This window comes from Jaculus jaculus, chromosome 8, assembly GCF_020740685.1.
Source record: "Jaculus jaculus isolate mJacJac1 chromosome 8, mJacJac1.mat.Y.cur, whole genome shotgun sequence".
Lineage (NCBI taxonomy): Eukaryota > Metazoa > Chordata > Mammalia > Rodentia > Dipodidae > Jaculus > Jaculus jaculus.
The window spans coordinates 47,522,808-47,542,209 of record NC_059109.1 but is presented as its reverse complement, the minus strand read 5'-3'; the positions used below and the strand labels follow the sequence as shown (position 1 = coordinate 47,542,209).

Below are 19,402 nucleotides of genomic sequence, written 5' to 3'. Positions count from 1 at the left end.
ATATGATGTGTATATTCTTAATATGTGCATAGAATAATAGAAATATGTATATTTTACTTAACTTAAATTCTTAACTTTTAAAGAATACTCCAAACTAACAATTACAGAAATCACTTCTCTTCCTGATGTTACTGGAGTATCATCCCACAAATACCAAAAGGAACCTTCCCGCAGCCTCTGGGTGACATGATGGTGACACTCTGAACCCCTATTTGACCAGACTTCCTGCTACATGAAATCTTGAGACAGGGTTTAAATAACTCAGTATCATAAGTCAATTTTTCTACATTTTGAGGCTCTTTTCTCAGAGCCCTAATAAACAGATTTAGCTCAATGACAAAGTTAAGCACTGGGGGGGGGGGGGATCCTCCCCATATAAAAGCAAATGAGTTTTTAAAGAATAGAGAACAATCTCTATGAGAAATTACCTCTAAAGTATCCATGAGAAAATTAAAAGTACCTGTTGTTAACATTTCTATAGAAGCATACATTGTTGCCTTAGCCAAATTAATAAGCAAAAAAAATAAAACCCTTAAAAATAGCCAGTTATTTATCTATATACTCACAAATATTTTGGTCTTTTCTGTATTTTTCATCAGTAATTTTTCTTGCTTTTCTTGCTTGTTTCCTTTATTTCCCATTATTCCTGGAGAGCCTTTTTATCTAAACTGGATTGAGTTACTGCTTACTTCTTACGTGTGAAGGCACTGGGGAGAGTTACTCTTTAGAGTTATGTCCTCATCTCTAATCTGTGTCCCTCAGCCAGGGCTCTCCTTCTTTGGCTGCCCCATCACTGCCCGAAGGCATACAGAGAGGGAACTGGGCTTTGCCCAGTCTGTTCTTAAGCTTCCTTTCAAACTGATGAGGGAATTCTGGGGGGGGGGGGGGGGGATAGTTGTACAGGGTAACTATGTGAAACCAGAGTAATTTATTAATTTCCTGTGATTTTTAAGTGAGATTTGTGATATGGACTTTTCAGTATTCATATGCTTTCTGAAATCAAATGGAAGTTTCCATTTCAAAGAGCTTTAGTATCAAAAGCTTTATTTTTCTAAAATCTGCTGACTTTAGTGATCAATTAATGTACAAATGCAAAAGATAAGAAAATATTCATGATGACATATAAATATGTATATATATACAGCAACACATGTATACAAGGCAGTTCATATACAAGGGCATGTATGAAATAATTCTACTTATTGTCACTTAGCTGTGGGCCTAGGGCAAGTGAAGTATATTCCACCTAGAAAGAAGAGTGTGCCTTTGTGTGTCCAAGAAGACTGAAGAAAATCTTTGTTATAGTGTATACATTTCATTCGCTGTGGGAAGGTTTTGTCCAACCAATAGAAAGCTGCATTGCATTTTTATCAAACAAAAAAAACTACTGTCTGCATATAAGCTAACACAACATGACAAGTAATAGTCCAGCCCTTGGTGTACATTGAACTGGTGAAAGAAATTAAGAATGATTTGGCAAAGATAAAACAGAATTAATTTTTGTGTTATTTTCTTTTCATTCACTTTCATACCAGGTACACTGTAATACCTATAGGAGAACTTGTTCATGCATGCAGAACAAAATATAATACAATCCAAAGCTCCAGGAAATCAGCCTACTTCAAAAAACCATTAAAGTGTGCCTATCCCTGAAGCTGTACAAATGTGTTAATTGTCATGTTTCTGTCGTGTAAATATGTTTCAGCATAAAATAACCAAGATTTCCTGTTGCAGAAATGTGCCTGTCCGAGGGCGTGGGGGTAGGGAGGGATGCAAGAGGACTAAATAACACACTGTAATGAAACCTGCCTTTGGGCAGCACATGCTTCAGTTCTGAATGCCCAGAAATACTTCGCAAGCGCTCTGGGCTGCCTAGCAATGGGGATTTTCTAATTCTGGCGAGCTTGACAAAGTAAATACAACTATTGAACATAAGGCAGCTCCTAATAAAAAAACAACAATTCCCCCTTGTAAACACCTACATTTGGCCCCATTAAAAATTCTTTCTTCATACCCAGGAACTAGCAGACCTTAAACGTGGGGGTCTCAAAGTACTTGGAGAGTAGTTGGGAGATTTAGAGCTGTCAGGATGTTTTACATCTCCATGCCAGTGAGCACTCCATACCACATCTCGGGGCTTTGGAGAATAATGTTCTGCATCCACTGTAGAGCATTATACAGAGAAACACACTGGCCTTTATGCCCTCGGGAGTCATTCACATACAGCAGAGAGAAATCAATGCATGTTCACATGTGTATTATACAGTATATAGAAATATATGGTTGCCACATTTCCAAAAAGGGTGCTCATCCAGAGCTGCCCATTTAGAAAATTAACAAGTGGGTTGACCATAATGTAATGCCCAAGCACTCCCTCATTCCTGCCTTCTCACACTTTAGGATTCTGCTCCCTACTCCATAAGCCATGTATCAGACAGTCCTTAAATTGTATAGTGAGTCTGCTACAGATCTAAAATCTCCTAAGGTAGGTGTACATATGCATCTGTCTACTACAGTTTACTGAGTACATAGGTTCAGGTGAGAGTTAGAAGCAAGCATTACTTTGAAGTCTTGTGGACAAGAGCAAAAATTGCTTCCTTTTGCCACCACCAGTGTACTTCCCATAGCATGTGCTTTAAAGGAAAAAAGAAATGGGATAAAAAGGAATTCTCATATACCTGGCAGTTGACATTTATATCTAAAATAACTTTTCTAGGCTCAGCATTCAGATTAAAACATATATACATACATGTTTCTTTGTGTCCTAAAATATTGTCGTATTCCTAAGGTGCCTGAAGGGTAGTCCCTAAGATATGACTCCTAAAAGTTTTTCCTCACCTAAGTATAAAAGTGGCTCCCCAGGTAGAACAAGCTTGGGGTTCCTATCAGAATGACAGTCTATGTCTGCAAGATCCTCCACGGGCTTCCCTTCCTTGTGATGGCATCTGACACTCCCGCGAGGCCCAGCACTCTCTGGAGCCTGTGCACTGCTGCTGTTCCATGTGCTCAGAAGCCATGCAAGCCTCAGACTAAGGAGCACCTGGCATCTCCCTAAAGAGGTTGCCAAAATGGGAAGCCCTGGGGAACAATTAAGAAAAGATGAATGGGGCTGAAGAATGGCTTAGCAGTTAAGGCACTTGCCTACAAAGTCTAAGAACCCATTTTCAACTCTCTAGGTCCCACATAAGCCAGACGCACAGTGACGCAAGTGCACAAAGTCACATATGCTCACAGGGTAGCTCACACGTGTGGAGTTTGATTGTAGTGGCTGGAGACTGTAGTGCACCAACTCTCTCACTCTCTTTCTCTCAACCAAAAAAGGGGGCTAGTCTGTTGGGCTTGCCTCAAAAAAAAAAAGAAAAAGAAAAAGAAATAAAAAGAGGATGAATGGAAAGGAGTCACTTGGGAAATGCAGGGAGAACCATTTAGGCAGTGGAGCACAATCAGAAGGTCACAAGTGTGGTAGTAGCCAGGAGTGACTTTTCCATCCCAGCACTTTTCCCAGAGAAGAAACTGGAAGTGGGGAGCATGGCCAGGTGACAAGGGAGCTAGCCACTGTAGACTGTCTTTGGGGAGTTCCTTCCTAGAATGTGCATCTTTGTAATAAGTTCAGTTTTCTGTTGTTGAAAATATGCATGCATGACTTTGTAAGGAAATGGGCAAGGTAGCCCTCAAATTCACAGAACAAAGGTTCTGTCACTTCCTTGCTAGCTCTGGCCCACCAGAATTAAATCCAAGTTTACGGACCTTCCACATCTGACACCTGTGCTTACCAGGCTGTATTTCTCATGGCCAATGTCTGCCTGCTGGCTGCTTCAGACAAACCAGTATGCCAAGCTTGTTTCTGCCTTGCAGCTTTTACATTTATCCCCCATATTCTGGAACTTCTGTCTTCAGTCTGCTCAAAATCAATGTCTTATCTCAAGTGTACTCTTCAGGAAGGCCTTCAACTAAAGTAGTACCATATCCCGTATCTTGTCACAATACTTCATTTCCTCAAACTACCCAAATGATCTGTGTTGCCTGCTTCCTGTATGTTGTCCATCTCTCCTTGAACAGTGTTCCTTCAGAGACTCTAAGCTCCATGAAAGGGGTCTTGTCTACCTTGTCACTGTTTTAGCTCTACTACTAGAAATGTCGTATCACTGAATAGTAAATAAGATGGGGACTTTGAAGCCAGCCAGCCTCAGTCCTATTCATTTCAATACACTGAACTTGTGACATCACGACTGCTCTTTTCCTCTTGTTACAAACATGGTTACATGATCTACCACCAGCCAAGGGAAGTTAGGAAATGAAGCCTTTATTTATATGGGCCTTGTATGCAAAAGTCTCACTACTAAAATTAAAAAGGTGAGTATATATTGAAAGATAATAATAAGTCTCTGTAAATGTCCACTCTCATTTTTCCTACAAATACCATATCATTAGAGATAAATCAGGAATCTTCCTAGCTAGAAAAGTCAAAACTTCTCTCTCTTGGCAGCTTATATTAGCTGGACAGTTCTCTAGGAAAAACCTGCAGACTGGCTCAGTTGGTAAGTTGTAGACTGGCATGCACAATACCCTGGGTTCAGTCCTCAGTTCCACATAAACATAGTCTGACTGCCTGGAATCCAGCACTTGGGCAGTGGAATCACGAGGGTCAAAAATGCAGTGACCTGGGCTAAAGTAAGACCCTACCTCGAAAACAAAACAAAACAAAAAATAGGTGTGTGTGTGTGTGTATTGCAAAGTCATCCTTAGCTATGTAGCAAGTTTAAGATTTGAGGTTGTCTACATGGATTCTGCCTCAAAAAAAAAAAAAAAAGAAAAGAAAAGAAAGATATTTCTTGTCTGTTATCCTCTATCCCCTTTTATGAAGTCGTTTCTTGTTTATTGTCCATGGCTACATGAAGCTGCCCTTGGAGTGACTGGGCAGTTTTCACAGCCACTTATTGATAAAGTCTTGAGGCCCTGGGATGGCTTTAGGGATTAAGTAAGGACTTCTTACCAGGCCTGTGGTTTCTTTGGCATTACAATTCCTTCAAGACAATTCTTAGTCTGTTTGCTTTCCCTCAGTTCCATAAGCAAACTATCCCAGCCAAAGATTATCTAGACATAGTTTTAGAATTCATTTACAGAAAATACAACCACTTAATTATTTTATGCAGAGAGTTTATCACATAACAGTGAAGTTTAGTGAAAATAATAGGAGGAACTAGAGGGCATTGCCTCCAGACTGGTCTCTAGGGAAGACAAGAAGGTAAGGATGTGAAGACCAATACTAAAGCTACTCAGAGGGGATATAGACCTCTTTGGCCACAGCGTTGGGGCTAGCAAATGACATTTTCCACTGTGACTTCTTTCCCTTAGGAAACAAGTATCAGGACAGGTAAATGCTGGTCTAACTCTATTTGCAAAGCTATCTTGATTCCCATGAAACTGCTTTCTGTCAGTAGATGCTCATGCCAAAACTTCTGTCTGCATCATTGCCTGCCAACTGCATTCATGAATGTTGCAGGAACACTGCTCGGCTTCTCTTTCACCTTCTAAACCTAGTACACAGATGCATGGAATTGGGGAAACCTTTGCAGCCCCTGCAATGAGAAGGGTGCCTGCTCTAAGATTTGAATCTGACTTTCTCATCCATTCTACCCGTCTTGCTCTCTTTTCTTATTAGTAAGTACCCAGAAGCCATCTAAAACAATAGACTTGAGTGAGGAAGAAACACCCTTCACCTGATCATGTTCCAGCCAGCCTCTCAGTGAGTCTACCAAAGACTCAGGGCCATCAACACCATCAGCAAGGTTGCCAGCCCAGTGGACGGGTACAGAAACCTAAAAGGTCCCAAATACCAAGCCTTTCATTGTGTTGTTATGAGCTGCAAACAGGATGCCTCCTTTAACAGAGCTATAGTCTCTTGTCTCTCCTTGATAATTATGTAGCTCTACCCTGAGTTCATCTCTTTTTAGCTGGACCTGGAGGGTTTATAGCCATTTTTACTTGGACATGGAATTCTGAGACCCTGTGTCTCTCTAAAGAATATTCATAGGGCTGGAGAGATGGCTTAGCGGTTAAGCGCTTGCCTGTGAAGCCTAAGGACCCCGGTTCGAGGCTCGGTTCCCCAGGTCCCACGTTAGCCAGATGCACAAGGGGGCGCACGCGTCTGGAGTTCGTTTGCAGAGGCTGGAAGCCCTGGCGCACCCATTCTCTCTCTTTCCCTCTATCTATCTTCCTCTCTGTGTCTGTCACTCTCAAATAAATAAATAAATAAATAAATTTAAAAAAATAAAAAAAAGAATATTCATAAAGAAGGATAGATTCATTTTTGGTTTGGTTTTAAAAGTTCTCATGTAGCTAGGCTTGTCTCCATTTCACTATGTAGTTGATACTGGCCTTGAACTCCTGATCCTCTTCCCTCTACCTCCAAGCACTGGGATTATAAGTATATATCATGATGCCTTGCTAAGAGGAAGTTACAGATTATAGATGCAAGTCCTTTAGCCCTTGATTAGGCCTTCTCATGGAGAATGGTCTAATCAAATGAGAGGTTGACTAGAGGGGCCCAGGGCAGGGGCTCCCTTGGTGACTTCTAACAGCTATACTAAGGTGAAAGGGATAGAGGTGGTGCCCACTCTTCTTTAAAAAATATCTTATCGCAATATTAACCATGGCACTTGTCAATATCCAGTGGCCAGGATGCCATCACTCATTCTTATATTTTGGAAGAGAAGCTGAGAAAGGTAGCCTTTATCTTAGTTCTTCTAATATGGAAAAAATCTTTTACTCTCTAAACAGATTATATACTCAGAGTAAACTATCAGTCTCTGCCACAGACTCATGTTTTCCACAAATCATACTTTGTTTTAGACAAGTAAGTTGTTCACAATCTCCTTTCAGAGAGGTGAAAGCAGATTTGGAGGCAAGACAATACTGTCAGTTATAATTGGCAGTCAAAATAATTGCACACCTAGCATTTTTCAGTGGGTAACCAAATGCAATGTTGCAGTTCTGAAATTTTGTTTAATTTTCAAATAAGTCAGAAAAAAATGTATTTCTTAATTAAAAGAATAAAATATGATTATGCTGTTCAGTGAAAACAATTGCAATGTTAAACTCTGAGAATGAGTTGGACCTTAAATAAATAAAAATGTAAAAGTAAATCCTTACCATGTATAGCAGACTTTTTTGTAGACTAGTATGAGCAAAAGGATATGGCACAGAGAGAATTTGAAAACTTTGAACCAAAACTGCTGCCATTCAGCTGCAGTTGTTTGAGAGATTACAAGCATTGGTACTGTTTTGCATTGGAGCAGCAGAAAGAATGTTGATCCTTTTGAAAGTAGGGGTCCTGAATGCTGAAGGAGTGTCCTACTCTTCAAAGTCAGTTTTATTCCCCTCCCCCAGATTAACAAATTTGGTAGCCTGCCTGGTACTATGAAAGTATTTAAAAAATGCTGGATAAAAGGATCATTGGTATGCCAGGTGTGGTGACACATGCCTGTAATCCCAGCACTCAGGAGGCAGAGGTAGGAGGATCGCCATGAGTTTGAGGCTACCCTGAGACTACATAGTGAATCCCAGGTCAGCCCGGACTAGAGTGAGACCCTACCTCAGAAGAAAAAAAAAAATATATTATTGGATGTGTAACGTGGTTTTGTGTTAGAGGATGCCTGATGGGGCCATTAGATGAACCATGTGCAGTAGAGACCCCAGAAGGTGCCAGGATTATAGATGGCTTCCAAGGACATGTACTGACTCAAGATGGATTGTTCCCAGGCGGCCCAGATGGAGGGGCAAATTGGAAACCCAGATACATTTTTCCTGACTAGATATATCAGACTTGGAGCTACAGAATTTATTGTCTATACTGCTTCTTTTAGATATTTTATTGATTCAATCTTTCCTTCCTATGCCCACTTCCATCTTTTGCAGTGCAAATGCTTACTCTGTGCTATAAAGATGGATGCAATAAAACATCTGTAATCCCAGCACTCTTATGATGAGATTATATGTGGAGATAGAAAAATCCCTAGAAACTTGTGGGCCAGGTAGCCTGGCATATGTAGTAGAGAACAGAAGACCCCACCTCAAACAAGATGGAAGTCAAGGAACGAAAAGTGAGGTTAACCTCTGACCTCCACACTCATACCTACACAAACACATGCACACATTATATACCCACAAAAGAGGAAGGGGGGGGAGGGAAGGCAGTGTGGTGGTGTGAATTGGTGTTCTCCATGGGCTCATATGTTCTGAAAGCTGATGGCAGTTTGGGATGTGGAGCCTTTCCAGGGGAAGTGTGTTGTTGGAAGTGGACCTTGAGGTTTAGTATCCTCCGCTGGGCAGGGTTATTTCAGCTCACTGTCCTGCTGCTGTTTTCCACCTGCTATGGCAAAGGTGATGTCTAGCCTCTCCTCATGCCACTCTCCCTGACATCATGGAACTTCCCCTCAAGACTGTAAGCCAACATAAATCTTTTCCTTCCATGAGCTGCTTTTGGTTGGATATTTTGTGCCAGCAATGAGAAGTAACAACAAGAGGGAAACCCCAGAGCAGCCAACCATAGTTTGTTGCTTCCAGATACTCCTAGATGGTGATAATGTCTGCTATTTTGCTTTCTCAAAACCATGTAAATGGTTCTTGCCAAATAGCCACTATTCTTCCTCCCATAGTAGTAGATTTGATAAACATTTTCATATATTTTTAAGCCTCCCTTGCAGCCATGTCTGGTCATGTCTTAAGTTCTGGGCATGAGTAGAAGTAATGCATCCAACTTCTAGGTTTTGCCTGTTGGCCCTATTCTTTCTACTAGCTAGGAGCTCATAGGAGCATCAGCCTTGGAGTCAGAAGCAGATTCCCTTGCTGAGAATGGCAGATCAGTCCTTCCAGCTCAGAATTGTCTCCTTGTGAATGTAGATGAGTAGATAAGTGATATGCTTCTACATTTGCAAAGCCACTCTTACAAGGTACTGGAGTGTCTCTTTTGCAGCTACTTAACCTATACTCTAATTCATTCCTTTCATTCATAGCAATGCCTCACACAGAGTAGGGTCACAAAAATCAGCAAGTCCTTCAGGTGGTAAGGGCATGCACAGCCAGGACACACTGGAATTGCTGAAGGGCATTGGGATTAGACATGTGTACTACTTTGTATCTGGCTTTATGCGAGTTCTAGAAATCAAACCTGGGTCAGCAGAACTGCAGAGCAAGGGCCTTTCACTGCTGAGCCATATCCCCAGCTCCGGCCTGTCTTTTTTTTTTTTTTTTTTTTTTTTTGATGTGTATATGAGTATAGTGTGCAAGTGTGTATGCATATTCACAAGTTTTTGGACCCACAAGATTGTAGATACATGAGTGTGCATGTGGCAGTCAGAGGTTGACATTGGGTGTCTTTCTTGAACACTCAACTTTCTATGTTGAGGCAATGTCTCCCACTTGAATCTAGAGCTCAGTGACTCAGTTCATCTAGGTAGCCAGTTTGCCGTGGGATCCCCTGTCTCTGCCTCCCAAATTCTAGCATTGCAGGTAGACTGCCATACCCACCACAGATTTCTGGGTGTGAGAAATCCAAACTCTGGTACACTTGTGTGACAAGCACTTCATGCGCTGAGCAATCTCTTCGGCCCCACAAATTGCCTTCTTAATACGGCCATGCACATTGACACCGGCCCAGAACCCAGGCAGTTGATAGGCCTCATCTTCCCCACTGCCTAAATGTGCAGAAATTGTGACTGCAGTTTCCTGTTATGTTTCTTTACAGATCTCAATGGAGGATAATTTACACTAAATACTCAGATATGTTGGCTGACTGGAGACCCAGTAGCTATGTCTAATATCCTTTTACTATATTTATAATTATGTGTAAATTTTATGTACAGATTCTCTTCCTTTCCCTAATAAGCTCACTTCTTCTATGCATTTTTGTGAACCCCTTCAAATCCTTTCGTAAAGGTATAAGGAAATTAGGGTAGTACTTAATAGTTCCCAACGTATTTGTGCATCTCCTTTGATCCTGACAACAGTCTTGTAAGGAGACAGTTATCCCTTTGTGATAGGTGAGAATACTGAGGCTTATACAGGAGAAGTGGCTTGTCTGAGGTGACCCTGAGAGTGAAGAACAGAGGCAGGCATCACGCTGTCACTCACCCTGCATGCACAGTGACTCGGCACCATGACTTCTGCTTTGTCACTGCCAAGCCAGTGGCTTCCTCTATTAGAGGACCACTCAGAACCCATCAGGTATTCACCAGCTTTCATTCAAAATGGTTATGTTTATGAGAAAATGAAAATACATTAGAATTGTTCTGAAAGATGAATGCCTGTTTCTGTGATTCTGGGCAACACAGACTGACTTTCCAGGGAACATGAGAGATGTGTGAAAGATTAAAACAAATTTATTCATCTGCTAAGGGTTAAAATGTACTCTTATCAACTGTCTTCAGAAAACAAATAGTGCCCAGTGGTCCACTCTTGGGAAAATATGAAAAACATAAATTGATTAAACTTTTTTTAATGGCTATTTACCTGCAATTTGTCTCAAAGCTGTGTGTAATCTAGATTCATTATCTTGGCCCTTCTGTCTGGAAACTGAGTGCTGGGCATAAGTCTGGCAAGCTGGGAGAAAAAGAATTAGAAAGAGAACCATTAAGCCAGAAAATCCCATTCTATGTGTGTATATGATCAGCTTGTTGCTGACTCAGAAGGTACAAATGTACAATGGCAAAACCCAACCAAATGCAGAGGCAGGCATGAGGGAAAAAACTTCTGAGTTCTGTTGTCTTTGGTGCTCACTGGAGGCAGCAAATCTCTTCTGTACCCTGATGATAGTCCTGGATGTCCTGTGAAATACAGGTACCTTTGGCAGAAGTGCCCCCGCCCTCGCCCAATCTTGCAAAACTGTTTTAGTATACTTTCATGCTTTTTAGAGCACTGGGAGGAAGGAATTCATTGATCCCATGTGATCCTTGTTGAAATCATGGGAATCCCTGTCTTTCTCACATCTAGCCCACATAGGTGCAGTACCAATGAGAAAAACAGGCTCCTCAATCATCAGCACAGCCCCTCCCTTCCAGTAGCTAAGAAAGGAAAATTAGGTGGAAAAAAATATTCAGCTTTAGATAAAAGATCTAGTTTTGCTTTGGCCTTGCCTCAGGACCCCTGGCATAGAAGTCAAGTGAATACTTGGATTTGGTTTATAATGTTGAGAATCGTATCTTTCATGTATGTGTCCTACTCATTGTTTCGCCCTAGTCTGTTTTTTCTTTAAACCATTACTCAGTGGAACCTCACTGTTTGAAATTTGCCCTGCAGCCTGTATTTTAGTCTAAAGAAGGTCACTGTGCTCTGGAGAACTGCAGCTGACTTTTTCGAAGACAGATCTGGGATGCAGCAGCATCTAAACATGTGCTTGTCAAGTGTGCAAAGGCTGCAGGAGCCTCAAAGGGAAGCTCCCTGACACACTTGTTTGTCAAGTGTATAAAGGTTACAAAAGTCACAAAGGGAAGCTCCCTGACCTACCTGGCAAGACTAGAACCTGAGCCCTCTTTCCTCCTTACCGTTCCATATCACACTGTGTTGCACAGAGGGAATCTTGGAAAGAGCATACGATGCACTGCTTGAGAATTTACACTTCATGGTGACCACATTCAAGTAATATCAAAACCAGACAAAATCACACATAGACACGTGGATTTCCAAGAGTGTATTCAGCCAGCATTACGGAGAAGTATGTGGTTAGACAGTTATTCATATCACTCTAATTTTTTATTCTCAGAAGTTCCATGTGAATGTGTGATTTTTCTTCAAAGCCATTCAGTCTGCAAGATTTTCAGACATGTCACATCACATTTAGATATTTTTGCAAGGGGCTGAAATGGCCCAGCAGCTAAAAGCATTTGCTTGAAAAGCCTGACAGCCGGGGTTCAAGTCCCCCAATAACCACATAAAGCCAGATAAACAAAGTGGTGCATGCATCTAGGGTTTGTTTATGGTAGCAAAAGGCGCTGTGTGCCCATACTCACTCCTTCACTCTCAAATACATAGATATGTTTGTGCTCAGAACACTTAGGAACTTCCAGCTGTGGGTGAGTTTTTTCTCCCAGCTAGGCCTGGGCTGGCTTGGCCCAGACCCTGGCCCAGTGGGGAAGGCCCCCTAACCCTTACTATCGACATGGGCTCCTTTACCTCCTCCTTGTCAGGAGCTTCGTGAACTTTTTTTCTCTTTTCTTTGCATGGATTTTCCAGCCCCTCCACATGGGATCTCTAGCCACGTGGGCACCTCTCCTGGGCTCTGTACTTCCCTCAATAAATATAATTTAATAATTAAAAATTTTTGCTAGGTGTGATGACGCACGCCTTTAATCCCAGCACCCAGGAGGCAGAGGTAGGAGGATCGCCATGAGTTCCAGGCCACCCTGATACTCCATAGTGAATTCCAGGTCAGCCTGAGCTAGAGTGAGACCCTATCTCGGAAAAAAAAAAAAAAAAGATATTATTTTTTGCAAAGAAGGGCTTTCAGCCAAATGTCTCACATTCATTCATTGCCTAGACAAACAAAGAGTGAGAAATTCTTAGGCAGTCAACAAGCAAATAGTTAAGCTCCTGAAACATATTGTATTTTGCTAGTCCTAAAGAAACTTCATTTGTTTTCCTCAGTTATCAGAGCAGGATTACCCTTCAACTGAATACATCCTGTGACACAGTGGTCCTACTGTGAGGCAAATCCAGTTTATCACTTAAGAACCAGCTCCAATCCCATCTCCACAAAGCTTTCCCTGCTGTCCTTCTACAATCATGGTTTCTACCCAGATTCTGCCTTTCTTGTATCAATAACTTGGAATGTTCACTGGGAAAATGATTTGCATGCCTGTCTTATACATGTGACAGAATTAGAAGGAAGCAAGATGTGTGGAAGGTGCTCTGTTCATTGATCTCTTCAGAGTGCCTTACAGATTCTGTATATTTATTGATGAGTTGATTTTCTAAAAAGCCTAATGGTACCACTTGACATCATCTGTGAGGTTCCAAAAGTGTACACACACACACACACACACACACACTTTGCTTTGTGATAGCTTTCTCTAAGGTCCATATAACCTTCAGATCACTAGCAATCCCAGTGATTTTTCTCTGTGCTCATCAGCAATGACTACAAGATCTTAAAGTAACAATAAACTCAGATGTAATTAAGCCCTGCTTCCGGCTTCTTCCTGAGGCGTGATTGAGTTAGCACCACAGAGACTCATGTCACCTCAGACTTCAGAGGCCTGCTCTGCAGCTTCATGCTTTCATTCCTGCTGAAATCCTGTGTGGATCAAATGAAATTATAAAGCAATGAAAGAACTATTTGAAACAAATAGTTCCCATTTGAGATTTTTTTAAAATCATGCAAGAAATAGATATTTAATTACTTAAGTGACAAGATGGGTGCTGGAAATCAGTGAATAACTCTGTATTAAATATTATGAATTTTCCTGAGCTTTCTTCCCACCTTTGTTGACCATGCATCTAAATAATGTGTCTTCAATATAAATTTATTTGTATTAATATATAATGTTAGCAATCTGAAATCAAGTAAGATCTTTTCATAAATTTTTTAAATATTTTGAACATGTTTACACAGCAGATGTTTCATGACAGTAAATACCTTTCATCAGAATAGATTCTGGCTGGCACATGCTTATGGGCCACAATAATTTTCACACACAAATATTAGCTTTTATTACCTTTTTTTTTTTTTTTCCATATAGAAGAGAGTTTCCCAAATGAAGTTTTCATCTGGTTGTCTGCAGGCGAGTTTCCTTCTGGAAGCACTGGTTAGTTATCACTGGAAAGCACCATCCTGTCTTACCTGTAGACTCTCACACCCACTTACATCTCGTACAATATTTATGATGCATTCATACTTCATAACCATGGAGGGTTGCTTCTGAAGACCCTGCAGATTCCAGAATCCAAGGATGCCCAAGTCCCTTCTATACAATGGCATAATGTTTATTAATTGCCTACAGATATCTTTCTGTATTCTTTCTTCAGATTGTCAGCAATACCTAACACAATGTGAATGCCATATAAATTGTAGCGGGTAGAGTAAAGACAAGGGAAAAGTCTCTGCATATTTAATAAAGACATTTTTTTTCAAGTACTTTCAAGGTGTGTTTGGTTGAATCTATACATGGGTAATCGACCAATATGGAGAGTCTACTCTTTGTTCCTTTAAATTTGGGTTTTTTTATGAAATAAATTATAATCTAGGAGTACTGATACTTAAAGGAATTTGATAATTCTTTTCAACACAAAATGTGATTTTGAAATACAAACATTTCTTCCTACTTACAGTAACTTCTGTAATTACTATTAATCACTGGGTCTGTTTAAAATCAGCCTGAGTCTGAGAAGGGGGAAAAATAGGATGGGTGAATATTCAAAACCAAACTATACTTTTGAAAACATATTCCAACATTATGCACTGAGACAAACTTGCAAAACCTGTAACTTGTAAATGTTATAGTTTACTTACCTGTGCACTTGAAAAGTATTTACCCTCTGGCACCGCTTTTTCATTTTTACCATTCCAACATTTCTATGAAAAATGTGAGTTCCTAGAAAGAGCATTGTGTTGAAATAGAATCATAAGGTCAACTTATGTACCTAGGGGAAAAAGCATTTGTTGGGATCCATAATTCCTGAAAAGGTACATTTGACTAAAAAAGCATTTTAGAACCTTGGCAAAAACACAACTACAATAAAGACAGAGAGAAACTGCTGTCATTATTCTGATCTCTTTCAAGTTGTATATTTGCATGTTTTTGTTTCTACCTAAAAATGAGAAAAGAATCTCAATCCATTTAGACTTAGAATGTTCCACTAGTGATCTGGGTCCAGGTTCTACAAAAGCTATAATTTGTAAAAATCTGGTAAGAATAGGATGTGACTAGAATGGGCTTCAGTCTGAGGAATTGTTTTAGCAGGAATTTTGTATGCAAGACTAAATGCTGATCAACAGAGCATAATATTGTAATGGGAAGTATGCTAGAGAAAGCAAAATTAATTTTTTCTTCTTTTCCTTCTCCTGAATCCTGCCACAGCGACTGCATTTGCCTCCAGACTTGTCAGACACAGTGAGCCGCTCGAGCAAACAGGATCTGGCAGAATCTGCGAAGCTGCTGGGCCCAGGCTGTGGCCCAATGGCCGGAGGCAAGAAGCACCTGGACTTCTAGGGATTCCTCCCTAGTCTCTGCCTGAAGAAGCCTATGACACTCTAATTATGATTGCTAATAGCTTATGTAAATATTTTTCTTAACGAGTTGACCCTCCAATCTTTGAAAAACACAGTCAAGATTGCAAAATGGAGCTGTCGTTCTTCATTTTTAACCAACTTTTTGTATAGAAATCATATAGCCGAAATGATATTATTTTGACATCTATCTTTTGTTGTGTTTAGAAAAATAACTGCATTTTAAATAAAAAAGCAACAAAAATTAATGTGCCTTACACCGGTCATTTGGTGAACTAAAAGCACAGTAATGGATATGTTATAGGAGGTAACATATGAAACATGAAATCCAAGTGGGGTGTGAATACCTTCCTCTATATCCCTGAAAAAGTCACCAAAAACTGCTAAGCAACCAAGGCTTGTTTAAAAAAAAATTAAAATTTTGTTTCCTACCACATGAAATAAATTTGTATTTATGTATCCTGTTATCAAGGTGGTAAAGACAAAATAATATTTTTGAATTTAATATGAAAAATGGTCCACCATAATAGTTAATGAAGAACTCTGAGTGATGGAAGCGTGAATGATCTTCTGTTTAGTAATCCGAAACAACTGAAGTCAGCACTATGAAATTATGTCACAGGCATAATTCAGGATTGAAATTCAAACTGACAGCTATATTAATGCTAGAGTACCAAGGGAAACTGTGTTAAGGCTTAGTGAGAGGTTTTTATGGAATATAGGTCGAAATCAAAGTAGAAAATGAAACTAACTCAGATTTTAATCGTGCTACGTAAACCCTTTGTTAACTAAGAACACTGGGTGCACATGTAAATTTCTAACCACATAAACGTGTCTTAGAGCACATAGGATCAGGAACTAGTTTTCATCTAAAACACTAGGTTTTAAAATCACAATTCTAAAATCTCAGAGCTTTTGACAATCGGTAATGTGCAAGATAAAGAGCAGCTTGCATATATAAATAAAGATGTTCACATCCATTAGGAGAAATTGAATTTCTAAAATAAATTCTCAAATATATTTGAATATTTTGAAGAAGTTATAGATAGCATTTTTAGGGAAGCTTTCTTTTATTATACCACAAAGTATACTGTTTCCTCTTGACAACATTTTAGAAAACAAAGACGAGTTTTTTAAAACTGTCTAACCAATATGATGAATGTCAGTCACTTAAAAAAAAAGCACTGTAGCATAAACACATGGTGTATACAGCTTTTATTCAGAATTAGAATAATTGAATCAATGACAGTGATTTGCCAGAATGTCAAATCTCTCCATCATATCCTGTCACTACCAGTTTATTTTTTTGTGATTAAAATCAAAAAGACAACTATTTTGTCACCACTGTTTCATTAGTACTTAAAAAAATCAGTTTTATTCTTCTATTTCTTAAATGTCTGGTTTATTTTTTTCATTTCTTTTAATTCTAAAGACAAATTCTTCCCCATTTTCTTTTCAAAATAAAGTTCCAGAATTGATCTGTCAGTTAAAATTAAAGGGCTTTTATATTAAGCACAGGTACTTTTAAGATTTAAAGCAACTTCAGAAATGTGTTAGTGCATAGATCACAAATCAAGTTTTACAGAGACTCCAGAAAAGCGTTACTGTATCCCTTGAAAGCATTATGAGCAACTTGAATAAAATTAAATCAATGTTTTTGTCAGGTTATGATTTAATAACTCTACCTTTTTTCTTACTGTGTTGTCATTCATTTTTGTACAAACACAGAATGGAACAATCATTTAGCATTTGACTCTGAAAAGAAAATGTGAAGTCATCAGATATGCAAATTGCTTATAAAATACTTAATAGGTCATTGATTACTTCTCTGGCTACCATATCTACAAAATTAACAGCCAATAAATACCCTAAAAATTGAGTGAACATATTTGAACTCTTATTTTTAAAAGTAAATGTAATTTTTAAAACTCAATAAAGTGTATTTTGACTAAGAAATTTACCTGGTTTCTCCAAAAGTATCAGGTCCAAGCCATTGATTTTCTAGTTCACTAGGTAGACTTTGTAAAAATTAACTACTGGAGAAGCATTGTATATTTTTGTTTTTTCTTTGATAAAAACCCCTTCTTAACATGTGTTTTGTTTTGCTTCCTTTGAAGACATAGTTTGTTCCCTATAACCTTAAAAAGTTACTGCATAAAAATATTGGTTTTCAAAAATGCTATATATATACACACACACACATGCACACACACACATATCCTTCTGATATATTATGAAATATACACTCTGTGAACAGTTTTTTTTTTCATTATCAGTTTGATTCAGCTATAAGTACTTAAGAACAAAGCCCGGTATGATGGCACACATCTTTAATCCCAGCACTCAGGAGGTTAAAGGAGGAGGATCTACATGAGTTCAAAGCCAGCTTGGGGCTACAGAGTGAGTTCCAGGTCAGCTTGGGTTAGAGTGAGACCCTACCTTGGCAGGGTGGGGTAGGGGCAGAAAACACTGCCAGATATACTGTCTGAAATGCCCTGATACATTTAAATGCTCCCAGGATATGAAGTGCTTCCAGTTTACAAACCTCTAAACCCTGTTTGGTGTTCATTCTTACACTAGTTCTGCCTTTCTTTGACATGAGGTTAAATATTGTGACCCCTGCAGTCTGCTCAAGTAGTGAGGGTCTGAGACCTTCAGAATTTCTTTTAGATAGCCACTAAACAATATCCACTTTCTCTGCCTCTTTTCCACTTCCTTTTTAGCACTACCTCCAGGACCCTCAAATACTGACAGCAGCAGATAATGCTTCAGACGGAGGGGACCCACTCCATCAGCTCCCTGTTGACCCTAATTTTAATGAATGAGATGCATACCTACACCTACACCTGTGGGGAACCCCTATTCACTGAGCCCATTATTAACGTCATCTCTTAAGACATCATGTGACTGCTTTCCAAAGATAGTCAAAACCAACATCATCAAAGTTAAGCAGTGCCAACCCTAAGTACACACACTTTGAACTTTGAGCAGTTTAGTCTGTACCTCATGCCTATAATTCCAGCATTTGGGAGGCTGTGGCAGTTGCTATATCATGAGACCCTGGACAAAAAAAAAAAAAAAACTTATTAAAAAAAAAGAGTCTGTATTTAATCTTCGTGAGCCACAGATACAGACAAAGGCAGGGGGAAAAAACAAAAACAAAACTTTGTTAACATTAAGGCCTAGAGCACAAAGAAATGGGCAGAAAAATAGAGATACCGTCCTAAGAGGGTAAACATTCAGAGAACAAAGCTGAATGTTAATGCTATAGGAAGTCATCTTAGGAAACCAGTTGATGACAGAGATGATATATAAGCCATATCAAGAAGCCACTTGCTTGTCATTTAAGAATAGGAGGCCCAGCTTTAAGTGGAAATAATCTTTAGAAATTTGTTATACAAAAAGTAATGCTAGACAGATGTGGTGGTGCATGCCTTCAATCCCAGCACTTGGGAGGCAGAGGTAGGAAGATCGCCATGAGTTCGAGGCCAACCTGAGACTACATAGTGAATTCCAGGTCAGCCTGGGCTAAAGTGAGACCCTACCTTGAAAAACCAAAAAAAAAAAAAAAAAGTAATGCTTAGCTAAAATGATTCAGCTCTAATTTGGAGACAAGGGCTGGAGAAATGGCTTAGCCATGATGAAAGCACTTGCATGCAAAGCCTAAGGACCCAGGTCAATTCCCCAGAACGTGCATAAGTCAGATGCACATCATGGCACAAGCTTCTGGAGTTCTTTTGCAGTATCTATGCCCATTCTTTCTCTGTCATAAATAAATAAATATTTTTTAAAAAATGGAGACAAATGTAGACTGTTTGTACTAAGAACATCACAAATACCCAGTCTTTGTCCTGGAAAATGGTGTTAAAACATTCCCACAGGGAGGGAATTACCATGGGATATATTTTATAATCACGGAAAATGTTAATAAAAATTAAAAAAAAAAAAAAAAAAAAAACATTCCCACAGAGCTGAGTGTGGTGGCGCATGCCTTTAGTCCCAGCACTTGGAGGCAGAGGAAGGAGGATCACCGTGAGTTTAAGGCCATCTTGAGACTACATGGTGAATTCCAGGTCAGCCTGGGCTAGAGCAGACCCTACCTTGAAAACAACAACAACAAAAAAAAAATGTATACATACATCCATACATATATATGTATATAGATAGATAGATAGATAGATA

The 19,402-nt window shown here is 39.4% G+C and overlaps 1 protein-coding gene and 1 long non-coding RNA gene across 6 annotated transcripts in view; one reads left to right on the top strand and one right to left on the bottom strand.

Moving 5' to 3' along the window:
• The window catches only part of LOC123462908, a 54,781-nt gene extending 53,991 nt beyond the window's left edge, over window positions 1-790 (bottom strand). For both annotated transcript variants that reach the window (XR_006638554.1, XR_006638553.1), the window contains exon 1: window positions 567-790. This is a non-coding gene — a long non-coding RNA (uncharacterized LOC123462908). The remainder of the gene's footprint in view (window positions 1-566) is intronic.
• The window catches only part of Elp4 (elongator acetyltransferase complex subunit 4), a 214,685-nt gene extending 198,265 nt beyond the window's left edge, over window positions 1-16,420 (top strand). For all 4 annotated transcript variants that reach the window (XM_045157135.1, XM_045157136.1, XM_045157134.1 and 1 more), the window contains exon 10: window positions 15,072-16,420. In XM_045157135.1, the coding sequence (XP_045013070.1) occupies window positions 15,072-15,203 (132 nt within the window). In that variant the 3' untranslated portion in view covers window positions 15,204-16,420. The remainder of the gene's footprint in view (window positions 1-15,071) is intronic.
• The last annotated feature ends 2,982 nt before the right edge of the window (window positions 16,421-19,402 follow it).